This window comes from Chiloscyllium punctatum, chromosome 11 (assembly GCF_047496795.1).
Source record: "Chiloscyllium punctatum isolate Juve2018m chromosome 11, sChiPun1.3, whole genome shotgun sequence".
NCBI lineage: Eukaryota > Metazoa > Chordata > Chondrichthyes > Orectolobiformes > Hemiscylliidae > Chiloscyllium > Chiloscyllium punctatum.
Window position 1 is genome coordinate 69098136 of NC_092749.1, and position 15401 is coordinate 69113536.

Here is a 15401-nt window from a genome sequence, read left to right on the forward strand (position 1 = left end):
GCGCCCGGCCTACCCTGCCCGGAATACACGCCCACTCCCTTCTCCCATTGGACATATCTAACTCCGACGTGCCTGAAGCAGCCCGTTTATTGGTTGCTTCTGGATGTCAGTCACACGGAGAGGTTGCCTCCTCCCTCCGCGTTGTTGTGATCAATGGGCGTTAGAGTCGGGCGGACGGAGCAGAAAGATGGGGCGCTTTGTATTTAAGAGAATTTTAAAAACATCAGTGCGATTTTAGAAGAGTGCAGTGTGGTGAGTGTGCGTAGCCGACATATCTATTGCGGTACAAACTGAGGGAGATCTAGAGAGTGGTTTTCCCTGCAGCCGCTACTGGAAGTCTCTGTTGTCGAGGTGAAGGGCAGTCTGTCTCTTCGGGCAAATACTGCTGGACCGAGTGGATAGTAAATTAGGATATTCAACTCGCGTTCTACAACATCACTCATCCACCCGAAGCAACGGACCCCCGTAAGAGCATAGTTTGGTTTTAAACTTGTTGCCTGACTGTTAACGTCTTTGAAATTTTTGGTTGAGTCATTGGTCTCCGTTCGGATTAGCTCTAACACATTAGTTATGTTTTGATAGCCATCTATTTGTGTAGGTGCAAATTATAATTTTGTGTTATATTGTATAAAACCTGATAAATTATGTAGCTGGAGCTGCTAAAACATTAAACCAAGGTGTCATCTGAATGTGAAATATCCCACAGCACTATGGGAAGAAGAGTGTAGGATTCTCGCCAAAATTTTTCCCTCAAACAATGTCAATTTTTAAAGGCGTTAACCACGTTTGTCAGTGCTGATCAATGTGTCGGACACAACTGAACCAGAAACATAATTATCTAATGTGAAAGAGAATAATTTAAAATTTGATCATTAGTATGTGTATGGTTCGCAAATAAATGAAAATACGATTTCTGAGAACACCATGAATAGAATCATTATGTCGAATGGCCTCCTTTTGTTATATTGTGTCAGTGCTGGCCCTCTGAACGACCAGTTCACCACTTACCTGCCTTCTCCTGGTTGTCTTGTAAATTCTTCCCTTTTACAATTAGGCAATATTACTGAAGATATGCTCCAGAATTTCCTACATCCTGACTCAAGCTGTTCCAGTACAACTACAAGACCAATTATGTCCCTTCAGGAGAAAGTGAGGACTGCAGATGCTAGCGATCAGAGTCAAAAAGTGTGGTGCTGGAAAAACACAGCCACTCCAGCTTATGCTGGAAATGTCAACTCTCCTGCTTCTCTGATGCTGCCTGACTGGCTGTGCTTTTTCCGTACCACATTTTTTTGACTAATTATGTCCCATCAGTCTACTCTGAATGATTAGTAAGGAAATGGGAGTTGTTACCAACAATGCTATCAGGCAGCACCTGCTCAGCAATAACCACTGATGCTCATTTTGTGTCCTACCAGGGCCATTTGGCTCCTGACCTCATGACAGCACTGTTTCAAATGTGGACAAAAGAGCTGAGTTCCAGAGGTGAGATGACAGTGACTACCCTTGACATCATAGCCACATTTGACTGAGTGTGGAATTAAGGAGCCCTGGCAAATTGGAGTCAGTGGGAATTGGGGAAACTCTCTGCTGATTGTTTTGAGACCTTTAACATCGGAAAATGGTTGACAATGTTGCAGATCAGTCATCTCAACTCTAGGACACCACTGCAGGAGTTCCTCCGTGTAGTGACTTACACCAACATTCTTCAGCTATTTTATCAATGACCTTCCCTCCATCATAAGCTCAGAAAGTGGGGATGTTCACTGATGATTGTGCAATGTTCATTCGTGACCCAAATGTAGAAAGACCTGGGCTATATTCAGGCTGACAAGCATCAAATAACATTTATAGCACACAAATGCCAGGAAATGATCATTGCTGAAAAACAATTTAATCACCACCTCTCAATACCCCACAATGTAATGGGGATCACCATTGACCAGAAATTGAACTGGACTAGCCATATAATGGCCACAAGATCAAATTAGAAGCTAGGAATCCGAGTAACTCCTCTGACTGTCCAAAACCTTTCCACCATCTACAAGACACAAGTCAAAAGTTTTAGTCTGGTAACTCCTGATCAGCCAAACCTGCACAAGCTTGTCAGATGATTGCACCAACCAATTGACATTGATATTTAGACCATGTTACAGTGTGAAATCATGATCAAGCCATCATTTTATACCATGATTTCACAATGAAACCCTGCAAGTAGGGCTAAGCCTTCTGAGAAAGTTAATTGTTGTCAATTAGAGAAAAGTGATTTTGATCCAGGAAGAAGAAAACTGTGGTGTGAAGCAAAAAACAGACATCAGTAGTTTGAGTAGTAGGAGATTCCACCATTGAAGCACATGGCAAAATTCTGGAATGGTTGCAGTAAGAAAGAGGATGAGAATGTTACCTATCCTGACATCAAAGGAGTGCTGATAACATGATTGAAGGCAGGATGAGCAGTGAATGTTCCTGTCTCCAGTTCAGAGGTCATCCTGGGAGCGAGGCTGGGCGACAAGAAGTTCCCCTACAATTGTGGATGATTTGATTGATTCAAAACAAAACACAGTATTGTCTTCTGTGTTGTAAGTAGTGCGAGTGCTGCAATTATGACAACGATTGTAACATGACTATGACTGAAAAGTGCATGAAAAATGTGGAGGATTGGCAGTTCTTCATTCCTGGATATGAACTATTCAGATCATATAGAGGGGAGGGTAGAAGAGAGATATTGCAATATTATCAAAGACTAAGTTATAGCAGCGAAGAAGACTGCTATCTTGGAAGTATCATCAAATGAATCCATATAGATAGGTTAAAAATACAACAGGGGCAAACATGCCTGTAGGTGCATATTATAGTCCACAAACAATCAGTGAGAGACAGGATTAAATATGCAATTACATTCAGAATAAAAGTGTAGGAATAATGAGCCAATAATAAGAGGCTTTAACTAGCCAAATATGAAGAGGGTTAGTTTGTGTGCAAGGTAAGGAGGGATCAAAATTCTTAAATTCCATCCAGGAGAACTTGTTTTAGCCAGTTTATAGACAGCGAACCAAGGGACAGAGTAGTTCTTGAATTGTGCTGAACAGTGGGAGGTATACAAGGAGAAAATAAAGTACAGGGCAAATATGTTCCTATGAAGACAAAGGGTGGTGCCAATAGCAGGGTACCTGGATGTTGAGGGAAATGCTTATGATAGGTACCAAGCACTTATTGTGGCAGAATCCCTCAGAGTAGTAAAAATGTAGGGAAGAACTTAAAAAAAAATTTGGAAAGCAAAGAGAATGCATAAGAAAGTTTTGATGGATGAAATAAAGGGAAACCCAAAGAGGCTTCTTAAATATATAAAAAGCATTAGGATAACTAGGGGACGATTAGGGCCTATTAGGAACCATGGAGGCAAACTGTGTGAACCTGGAAGATTGGGGACATAGACTTCAAACAATACTTGGCATTGGACTTCACAGTGGAAAAGTATGTCGCAGCTATAGGTGTCAGGATGGAGGACTGAAATGTTAGAATAAGTTAACACTGAGAAAAGAAGTATGAGTGTGTTTTGCAGACTTAAGAATGAATAGATCTGCAGGTTTGGATGAGATTAATCCCATTCATGCAATTCTAGTCACTGCATTATAGGGAGGATATAATAGCACTAGAAAGGGTGCAGAGGGGATTTACCAGGGGGTTGCCTGGGCTGGAATATTGAGACAATGAAGGAAGATGAGTTGGGTTGTTTTCTTTGGAGCAGCAAAGATTGAGGGTGGACCTAATAGATGTGTATACAATATGACGGGCATAGATAAGGTGGATAGGAAGGCATTTTTTCCATTCATAGAGAGAGCGTAGATTTAAGCTGAGAGGTGGAAGGCTAAAATAGGAGTTGAATTTCTTTTCTTCATTCATAGATAGATGGGAGTCTACAACTCCCTGTCTGAAAGGGTGGTTGGGTCAATAACTCTCAACAGTTAAGCAGTATTTGAGTATTCACTTCCTTTGCATAACCTCCAGAACTACGGACTAAAAGGTGGAAATTGAGATTAGCGTAGTCAATCGTTGGTCAATGTGAACATAATGGCTGAACGCTGCTGTTCTGTAATATTAACATCTATCAGTCAGCTGCACAATGATAATGCACATGTATTGAACGAGTATGCACTGAGGAACATTTTAAACACATGAAATTGGATTGTTCTAAATTCTTACAGATTATTCTTGAGTACGTAGAAATAAAAAATATAGTGGTTAAACAGAAGAAACGGAAGATTATCGTTACAGACAATTGCCCTGTGTACCCTGATATTGCTGGCCTCAATAGCATCACATGACACTTCTGCCTCAGAACAGCATGGCAAAGCTTCAGCCTAAACCCAACGACTGATTTCTCACAGTATTAAGGCCATTGCTAACAAGTAGAAGTACAACCCAGCTATTCTAAAGTTTGTATTTATGATGAAACTGTGGAGGGTGGTGAAGAATATCACAGTGGTCAGCTGCCTCTGCCATATTGGGTTCAACCAGGCTACGACTGTGCAGGTGAATAGAAATGGCCGCCTCTTGCTCATGCTCAGTCAGCTGGATCATAAGACTTTCTTTTTGCTTAGTTACAGGAGGCCAGCAGTTCAACAGACAGAACCATGGAAACTTCAGCAAGGTGGTTGACTCCATACATTGTAAAATGGAACTGACACATGAGATAATTGTAGATTCAATATGTTCTTCAACCATGTAGGCCAATGACCTTGAAGAATCCAGTGAATGCCACCTACTTACCTGTGGTTGATGCTGTTAAGGCTGTAGAGTTGATCTGGAACTCTGCAGCACAAAAGCATGGAAAACATGCTTGACTGCATTGCTGGCATGGCACATTGTATTTCACCCATCCAAGGCAGCACGATAAGAAGAAAGGCTACTCAGACTTTACATTTTTCTGTTTTTTCCTATAAAAGGTCAGGCCATTGCAAAGTGTGAGCAAATTGAAAAAGTATATACTTTTCACACATTTACTGCTTTACACTGTTTTCATTTGTTTTCTTTTTGACAGATATCATCCTTGTAGACAAAACCTGTTACACAGGGGCCCTCTACAAATCAGCAATATCATTTTATTGAAATTAGTTCTTCAACCCTGGAACAATACTCATGGATCTTCTGTACCTCTCTAATGTTTTATTGTCTCTCTAAAATGTGGATACAATATTCCAGTTGAGGTCAAACCAGCCTTTTCTTGTAACTGTTTTTGATTAAACTGCATCCGCCATGTGTCTGTCCATTTCACTAGTCTATGCCCTGCAAATGTCTGATCCCGTCCCCATCCTGTTCAGGTCATTTATGTATAATGAGAAAAAATAATGGTCATAATAATGACTCCTGAAAATCTGTCAGAAATAAAAGGATTTCTTCATCTCTCTCACCTTATAATCTTTAGCCAATTGCATGTTCATGTTAATACTCTCCGTTTCATAATACCTCTTTTGCTGAGTAGGTCTGCTATAGTATTATAGAACATTATAGTGCAAAAGGATACTATTCAGCTTGTCTTGTCCAGGCCAAGATTTACTCTGCCGATCTTGCTTCCCTGTTTTTTAACCCATGATTTTCTGTATGATCATCCACCTCTATTTGAAAACTACATTTGATCCTCCTCCACCATATTCTCCCAGATTTAGCATGCTATGTAAAGAGCTTTGTTTTTTTAAGTCGATGTTCACTTTAAAATCATATCCTCAGCTTCTCAACCTTTTCTCTAATATGAACAGTTTCTTCCTGTCTGGTCAGACTTATGATTTTTGCACCTGTTTATGAAATCTGGCTTCAGTCTTTTATTTCTAAGTAGAACAACCCAACCCTCTCTAATTTTTCTACTTAATTTTCTACTTAATCTTTCTACTCTACTGCCTCACAGCACCAGAGACCTGGGTTCAATTCCCGCCTCGGGCGACTGTCTGTTTGGAGTTTGCACGTTCTCCCCGTGTCTGCGTGGGTTTCCTCCGGGTGCTCCGGTTTCCTCCCACAGTCCAAAGATGTGCAGAAATTGCCCATAGTGTTAGGTAAGGGGTAAATGTAGGGGTATGGGTGGGTTGCGCTTCGGCGGGGCAGTGTGGACTTGTTGGGCTGAAGGGCCTGTTTCCACACTGTAAGTAATCTAATCTTAATTGAAGTCATGTATTCCTAGAACCAGTCTTGTCAATGTTTTCTCCAGCTTCCTGAATCGTTTCACCTCCATGAAATGATGGTGTTCATAATTGGATGCTTCGTTTCAGTTGAAGCTAAACCAGTATTTCATAAAGGTTCAGAAAAACTTTTGGTTCTCTGGAGAGCAAAGGCTACAAAAATGTACATATAATATACTATTTCTTGTGGTTTGGGAATCAACTTAAAATGTCAGAATAGGAAAGTGAAATTTCTTAAAAGTTGTGAGAGTGTTATCTTGCAGAACATAGTTGAGGCAGCAATTATAGAATTGTTATGAGGAAGGGTGCATAAATCTTTGAACCAGAGGTAGAAAGACTAGGGGGAGAGAATAAGACATTACCATTAACTGTAGACTTTTCAAAATAATTCATTTGCCACATTTCTCCACCTTTTTTCTCTTAATTCTTTTAGCTTTGTATCAAATTTCATTTACTTACATTCTTCTGATCATTTGTGCATTTTACTAACATTAAAACTGTCTGGTGTTCACAATATTCTATGTTGTATTAGTAAAAGCCCAGATTTGACATGGGGTCTCTTGACTATTAAATGTGCATGGTTAAATATGTTTTGGAGAAGTGTGCAAACATCCGCTGAAAATGTAAACTACAGTAGTTACAAGAGAGGTCAGATAGTTTAATGTGGAATAAAAAGTGTGTAGGAGCTTGTCTGTACCGGAGCGTAGGTCTTTCCTTGGGCTGGTGAACTATGTAACTTCCATCCTGGCATCTTTGCATCAGCTCTTAAAAAAACGACCAATCTTGGTAATGGTCACATAGCCAAACCATAGCTTTCAGGGAAGTGAAGAAACAACTATCATCTAAGGTGATGGCACACCAAGATCCCAAGTGAGATCTAGTATTGACATGTGATGCCTCTCCATACGGGTAGTATTAGCTTATAGGTGGTCCAACAGAGAGGAATGCACAATAGTGTATGCATCCAGGACTTTGGCTATTGCAAAGCATAAATATGCCCAATTAGATGAGGAAGGTTTGGCGTCATACTTGGAGTCAGGAAGTTCCACTACTTATGAATGTAAATTTGTAATAAAAATGGATCAGAAGCCTCTGCTAGGTCTAGTGGGAGGCAGCCCATTTGCCACTTGACCTCCCAGACGGTGTTCAAACTTATAATTGTACAAACTCAGAATAAGAGCACGTTACTTAATTCAACCTGAAGCTATGGGCGGCACGACCCTATCCTCTTTACAATATTGGTGGAATTTGCTCACACCAAAGATGACCGCCAAATCTTCCTTCTCTATTGGGTCATATCTTCATTTGGCATAAGCTAAAGTCCAGGAAGCATAAGCTATTGGGCATTCCTCTTCACTAGGCCATCGGTGAGCCAATACTATCCCGACACCACATAGGGAGGCATCACAATTCAGCTTCACGTCTTGCTTGGGAACATAGTGTGCCAACAAAAGTGTGGGAACATAAGCTGTTTCTTCATTTCTGTAAATTTGGCTATGAATCTACTTTCAAGGCTGACCCTTTTTCAACTGTAGTTGTAAAGGTGCCAGGATGAAGGCCCAGTTACATATGACTTTTCCATAATAATTCACCAACCCAAGAAAAGACCTAAGCTGCAGTACAGATGTGGGAGCTATTGATCACCCTCATTTTATCTTCCAATGGATGTAACCCTGCTTTATCAACTCTGTAGCCGAAGTTGGTTGCTTGGGATGCCTGGAACACACAATTTTCCCTCCTAAATAGAACACTCACCTTGGAGGACATAGTACTTGAGCATTTACAGAACTTGAAATGTTATTTATTGCTCTTCCTGGTTATTAACATGTCATCCGGATAAATGACAACATGAGATAGACCTTGTAAAACATTTTCCAACATCTGCTGGAAAATGGCACAGGCTGATAGCATACTTTTAGGAATTCTTATTAATTGCAATTGCAGGCACACATAGCTTACTTCCAGCTTCATGAAGGACAACACCCCTCCACCACTATTGCATTTATGTCCACTATGCGAGGGATTGGGTAAAACCCAGCTGCAAGTTTTAGGTTGCTGTTTGTTTGAAATCTCCACAAAGGCAAACCAACCCCTCAGGTTTCACAATCTGTACGACTGGTGGTGCACACTGGACTTGTTTGATGATTGCTTCACTTTTCAACATACTAATTTCTGTGTCTACTTTTGCACGTATGGCATATGGTACTGGGTGGGCCTTGCAGAATCATGGAATTGCTTCTTGGTCAACATGTAAGGTGGCCTTGGCCCCTTTGATAATCACTAGGCCTTCGTGAAAAGTGTATGGGTGTTTGGATATCACTCAGGCAGCCATTTCGAATTGGAAAAAAGTTGAGCCTATCAAGGTGAATCGTTCTCAACCAATTTTGCCCCATCAAGCTTGGGCCTGAGCATTTTACTAAAATCAGTGGTAACTGAACCGGCTGCTTCTCATAAGAGACCAGACCCAAAGTTGTATTCTCAATCTGTCACGCCTAGCCAAGGTCTTATGAAAACTTAAGGGTCGGAATCCAGTGCAAATTTTGTTAAATCGGGCATCAGCCCTTTTTCAGGAGTGAGGAAAGTGTGTCCAGCAGGCTTAGATAAAAGGTAGGGAGGAGGGACTTGGGGGAGGGGCGTTGGGAATGCGATAGGTGGAGGGAGGTCAAGGCGAGGGTGATAGGCCGGAGTGGGGTGGGGGTGGAGAGGTCAGGAAGAAGATTGCAGGTTAGGAAGGCGGTGCTGAGTTTGAGGGATTTGACTGAGACAAGGTGGGGGGAAGGGAAATGAGGAAACTGGAGAAATCTGAGTTCATCCCTTGTGGTTGGAGGGTTCCCAGGCGGAAAATGAGGCGCTCTTCCTCCAACCGTCGTGTTGCCATGGTCTGGCGATGGAGGAGTCCAGGGACCTGCATGTCCTTGGTGGAGTGGGAGGGGGAGTTGAAATGTTGAGTCACGGGGTGGTTGGGTTGGTTGTTCCTTGGATGCTGCCTGACCTGCTGCACTTTTCCAACAACACATTTTCAGCTCTGATCTCTAGCATCTGCAGTCCTCACTTTCTCCTCAAATTTTGTTAAAGACCAGTTCCACAATCAGTGATTCAGCTGTGTCGGTTTCGACCTTCGTTAGAACTGGGTGATCATTTAAGCTGACATGTATTGTAATTAATTCTGATTTAGACTGGTCTATGAGATCTCTTATTTAATTCAGGCCTAGTGAGACTCTCTTGCTGTATTGATTCCTTATACCGGTAGGAGAAAGTGAGGACTGCAGATGCTGGAGATCAGAGCTGAAAATGTGTTGCTGGAAAAGTGCAGCAGGTCAGGCAGCATCCAAGGAGCAGGAGAATCGACGTTTCCTGAAGAAGGGCTCATGCCCGAAACGTCGATTCTCCTGCTCCTTGGATGCTGCCTGACCTGCTACGCTTTTCCAGCAACACATTTTCAGCTCCATATACCAGTAGCAACTAAAATAGCCTGCCAACCTGGATCCTCAAAAATGTTAACTGTTTGGCTGAGGCTTGGCTTTGTTTAGGGACTTTGCTGTGGACTGACCTGGAGTTCCTTTGTTCAGGATATGTCCTGAGTGAGGCTATGCAATCACCTTTATTAAAGTGGTCTTCCTCAAGCTCAGTCAGACTGGCAAGGGTGTCCACTTCCATTGGTGTACCCTGTGTTATGAAGGTGTAGAGGTACTGTATCTTTTAAGAGAGTTGAAAACTAGCAAAACTGCCTGCCACAGCACAAAGTGTTCTGAACAAGGTAACAATGTAACACATGATCGACACAGATAGTAGCTGGGTTGCCATGAGATAAAAACAAATTCAAATTCGGTCAATCAGTTTAATTTATGCCCCAAGATACCAAAATCCAATCAAGCTTGAATTTAATATTTTGATAATATTAAAACCAATGAAACAATCTGATCTTTTGGGCTACAAAACCAGACGTTTTGAACAGCTAGAGAGAGAACTACCAAAAGACCAACACATTGAGGCTGCTAGCTCGAGAGGTCTCTGAGAGGTACCTGTCTGTGGGGAGTCTGCGCCACAGAATATAGAAACTGACCTGGAGAGAATCTACAGAGGAAACTCAGCAAAGCTTACTGGTTTTGAAACATGAATTGTTTTGTAACTCTAAATCGGGATTTTTTTATCTGACAAATATTGTAGAGGGGGAGGTAGAAGATAGGTTTAAGAGAAAGGAGTTGTAAATAATTGTTAGTTAATATTCTCTGTTGGACTTAAAGAATAAAGTTGTTAATTTTTATTTACCTCGAGTATAGTTCTTTGCCCCTCAAATTTTAACAGATTACAGCGTGGGGTGAATCTTTTCTGTGTTGTTGGTTTAAATTAGCAGAGGGTTTACCTCGTAATACCTGAAACTCATAAACTCCACTTGCCACAGTTTCTAACAACTAGCCAGTTGGAATGCCTGTTGAAGTTCAGTTGGCTTCTGCTATTAGGTGCTTTTTGCAAGATCACATCTTAATCCTATACAGTAAAATGCTTTGCATCATCTCAGTGTTAAACCAAAGTCACATCCCTCTGCCAGCCGTCTTAATCTTGTTAAAAATCCCGATACAGATTCCCCTGGTTCTTAAACTGCAGAGTAAAACCAATAGCATCTCAGAATTAGAGAACGCTTGGGGTCATTAATATTCCTTAGCTAAATCTGTAAACTCTTAAAAGGTTTTATTATACTGTATAGTGCTTCCGGGAAAGTTAGGCTTCCAGTAACTGAAAACGTGCAGGTCCATAAACTGTCAGGCGAATTACTCGTTGCTTTTCATCTGCCTCAGTGTCATTTGCCCAGAAAAAAATAATGCATTATTTCCATGTACTGTGGCCAGTCTTCAATAGTAGGACCAAGTTTCCCAAATAGCGGCATGATGCCAGAAACGCTGACCTCAACATAAAGATGACAGTTGCAAGCGAATCCCTTCTGGGGCGTGTTTTTCACTTGCCTCCACTGAAATAATTCCATGAAGGCTGATGTCCCATCACCAAGTGGCCCTTTATTTATACGTTCATTGTGCATGACTGTAACCTAACTAACTCAGAGCTGACTCCTTGAGTGAGTGAGCAAATTCCTCCTTATTTGTCTTTGGTGGATCTGTTTCTATGTTTCATTGGCTTTTACTTCTATTCAGAATTCATTGCCACAGAAGGCTGTGAAGGCCAGGTCATTGAGTATATTTAAGATTGAGATAGGTAGGTTCTTGACTATCAAGGGTTACAGGGAGCAAGCAGGAGAATGGAGTTGAGGAACTTCTTACCAGGTAGGACTTGAACCTGGACCTATCTGGGTCAGAGGTAGCGACACTACCACTGCACCACAAGAGCCCCAGCAAAGATGAGACACCCGTACAGTTTCATTGCAATCATATGCTTCAAATGAAAATAGGAACATTAAATTTGTGGTTGGAAGCCTGAAGACTTGGTCAGTATGGGGAGTATTCCTGTTTATATTGGTCAGCCAAGAGACCCTGACTGGACCAGGTTAACAGCCTGAGTCAAGGAACTCTCATTCTAAGAGGTCAACCTGACTGATCTTGTTCCAATTACTGCACTCTTCAGCTGCCAGGCGAAACACCAGTCACCTGGAATAAATTCCAACCGAACGTTGATGTTCACACAGAAAGCTTGATGAATCATAACTTGATGAATGCAGGATGTTTGCCAAGTTGTTTATGCTTTGTAATCGGCAAATTAGATACTTCACCATGGTCACTGGTACATGTTTTCTGCAAGGCGAACTGAATTTGTGGAGACCCTTTCACTACCTCCAGGAGTTCTGAATCATTTTATAGCCGAGGTAGTACTTTTGAAATGTAGTCTCTTTTGTAATGTAGGACATGTGACAGTCAATTTATGCATAGAAAGGTCCTACAGTCAGCAGTCTGATGACCCATATTGGCTTGCCTTTGCGTATCTACTAAGTTTTGAAAAACGTGCAATATATTTAACAAATATGTCATATAATGGCTACTGATTTAAAATTATTGTTGTACTTTTTTTTGACAGTGGTAAATCCCATCCCCTGACTTCCATGTTGCGTTTTCTTGTATGAGTAATTTATTTTTATAATTTGGGCAAATTGATGTTTGAAACAAATGGGATTGCTCTTTGGAAGAAATGACACTGACTTGATGGACTGAATGTTCTCCTGTACTCTATTCTGATTTTGTATGTAATTGATGGATCTAAAGTTTAGAGGCGGATCAAGTTTATTTGCTTGCCTGATATAGCCCTTAATGGATTAGGCTTTGGTACTGTTAGAGTAACCTGCCTTTCTATAAAAGACAAAACTGTATTCTCCATTCAACAATAATTTTGGTGTTAGAAGAATATATTCATGCCATGACAGTTTAATCGCTCATAGGAGCACTGTTTCTGCAGACTTTCCAGAAATCCATGAAGTACTTGGATTATAAGATATACTTAACTGCTGCTTTGTTGCAGGTATATTAGATTAGATTAGATTACTTAGATTATTTACAGTGTGGAAACAGGCCCCTCGGTCCAACAAGTCCACACCGCCCCTCCAAAGAGCAACCCACCCAGACCTATTCCCCTACATTTACCCCTTCACCTAACACTATGGGCAATTTAGCATGGCCAATTCAATTACAATGAATTTTAACTGGCTTTTGTTCATTTTGTTATTTCTAAAGTACTGTTATCTGTAAAACAAAACATTTCAAATCTATGCTATTCTTATAAAGTCAGTTGCATGTAGAGTGGAGGCATGGAGGCTTGTGATTAGGAGTATGCCGCGAGGATTGGTTCTGAATCTACTGTTATTAGTCATTTATATCAATGATTTAGATGAGAATTTAGGAGGTATGGTTAGTAAATTCACAGATGACACAAAACATAGGTGTAGTTGACAGTGAAGAGAGTTATCTCAGAGTACAATGAGATCGTGATCAGGTGGGCCTGTAGACTGTGAAGTGGCAGATGGAGTTTAACGTAGATAACTGCAAGGTATTACATTTTGGTTAGGCAAACTAGGGTAGGACTTACACAGTTGTGCATGATCATAGTTCCTTGAAAGTAGCATTGCAGGTGCACAGAGTGGTGAAGAAGGTGTTTGGCACGTTTGCCTTTATTGGTCAGAGCATTGACTCTCAGAGTTGGGGCATCATGTTGCGACTGTACAAGACAATAGTGAGGCCACTTTTAGAATATTGCATACAATTCTGATCACCCTGCTGTGGGAAGAATATTGTTAACTCGAAAGAGTGCAAAAAAAATGTAAAAGAATGTTGCTGGTTCTGGATGCCTTCAGTTATAAGGAGAGGCTGGAAAGGCTGGGATGTTTTCCCTGGAGCACCAGAGGCTAAGGGATAAACTTACAGAAGTTTATAAAATTATCACGGGCATAAATAAGGTGAATAGCTGACATATTTTTACTGGGGTAGGGGAGTCCAAAGCCAGAGGGCTTAGGTGTAGGTGAGAAGGCAAAGATTTAAAAGGGACCTAAGGGCTAACTTTTTCACACAGCGGATGGTGTGTGTATGGAATGAATTACCAGAGAAAGTTGTAGAGGCTGTTCAATTACAACATTTAAAAGACATTTGGATAGGCACATTAATAAGAAAAGTTTAGAGGGATGCAGGCAAATGGGGCTAGTTAAGTTTGGGATACCTGGTTGGCATGAATGAGTTGGATCAGAGGGTCTGTTTCCATGCTGTATGACACTATGGTGTGCTAAGTTATTTAAAGCTCAAATCCAAAATGCTCAACCGAGGCTATTTGCATACATTGTAATGCTGTTGACAGTACCTATTAACATTTTTAACTAAATTACTATTTTTCTCAGTCTAGTAGAAAACAAGATGAGTCACTCGTGTTCAGTAAGTGTCCCATTTCTTTATGAGAACCGAGGATTGGTGCTGGATATGATTCTCCGCTCTTTGTTAGGAGTAGCCCAGCCTAAGACTATCAACTGGGAAAGTATAGCTAGACTCATACCTGGAGTCACAGCCAAGCAGGTACTGTAAGTTACTGTTTTAGTCATCACTAAAGAATATTACATTAAAACATATCAAATTAACAAATCCAATTGATTGTTGTTGGAATTATTACTTGTTTCTCTTAAGGCTGGAAGCCTGTAAGATTGTTTGAAGGAATTGCTATAAAGCAATCTGACTTCCTTATGTTTAAATTAACAGCATTTATAGAAATTCTTCTTCAGTTTCGTGGCATAATTTTAGTTTGGGTCACATATAACAATGAAAATTTCTGATTGCTGTTTTCTAATAATAAATCTAATCTTGGTTTCTTAATAGGTTTTTTTTGACAAAACATTAATAAGATGTATTACTTTATTTTCACAGTTAAAAATCACACAACACCAGTTTTAAGTCCAACAGGCTTATTTGGAAGCATTAGCTTTTGGAGTGCTGCTCCTTCAACAGGTGGTCATGAAGTATAGGATCATAAGACACAGAATTTATTGCAAACGTTTACAGTGTGATGCAACTGAAATTATATATTGTTTGTTAAGTCTCTCATGTTTTAGAATGACTGTGTTAGTTTCAGTTCTTTCATATGTAAATCCCAAGCCTTATTTTTGAAGTTACATTCTCAAGTGAACTTTAACAATAGATGCCATGTTAGCCAAGATAATGCACTGAAGTGTGAGGTGCCTTGTGCAAGGCTATCTGTGCCCCAATGTTCAGACTGATTCTATTTCTAAAAAAGGGATTTAAAGAATTTTACATGGATTCATGCAGTTTTACAGCAAAGTAAAATGTAATTATGCAAGTACAAATTCACCTCACAAATTTGTGTGTGTGTGTGTATGTGTATGTGTATGTGCGTGTGTAAAGGGGTATATGTCTCTGAGAGGGTGTGTGTCAGAGAGTTGCTGTATATGTATGAATGTATGAGAGCGTCTGCGTGAGTGTATGGGTCTGTAGGAATGTGTGTGTGTGTGTGTGTGTGTGTGTGTCTGTGAGAGAGAGAGAGAGAGAGAGAAAGAAAGAGTGTAGTGCAGTGGGGTCACCTGTCGTGTGACATGAACCCAAGGTCCCATGGGGATGGCCTCAACCGGGACCTTGGGTTCATGTCACACTATAGGTGACCCCACTGCACTATACACACATACACACACCAGTTTGTGGGGTGAATTTGTACTTTGAGAATTACATTTTATTTTGCTCAAGAACTGCATGAATCAATGTAAGATTCTGTAAATCCCTTTTTTTTAGAAATAGAATCAGTCTT

The 15401-nt window shown here is 40.7% G+C and overlaps 1 protein-coding gene across 4 annotated transcripts in view; it reads left to right on the forward strand.

Annotated features, from left to right (window-relative positions):
* sanbr (SANT and BTB domain regulator of CSR) overlaps positions 1-15401 on the forward strand; it is an 808920-nt gene that overhangs the window by 659 nt on the left and 792860 nt on the right. The window contains exons 1-2 of one of the 4 annotated variants that reach the window (XM_072580996.1): positions 134-465; positions 13993-14164. The exons of 1 other annotated variant lie outside the window; for it this stretch is intronic. In XM_072580996.1, the coding sequence (XP_072437097.1) occupies positions 14009-14164 (156 nt within the window). In that variant the 5' untranslated portion in view covers positions 134-465; positions 13993-14008. Of the gene's footprint in view, positions 1-133; positions 466-13992; positions 14165-15401 lie in introns of those variants that run through there. 2 more of the 4 variants (XM_072580997.1, XM_072580999.1) reach the window with 2 other exon arrangements.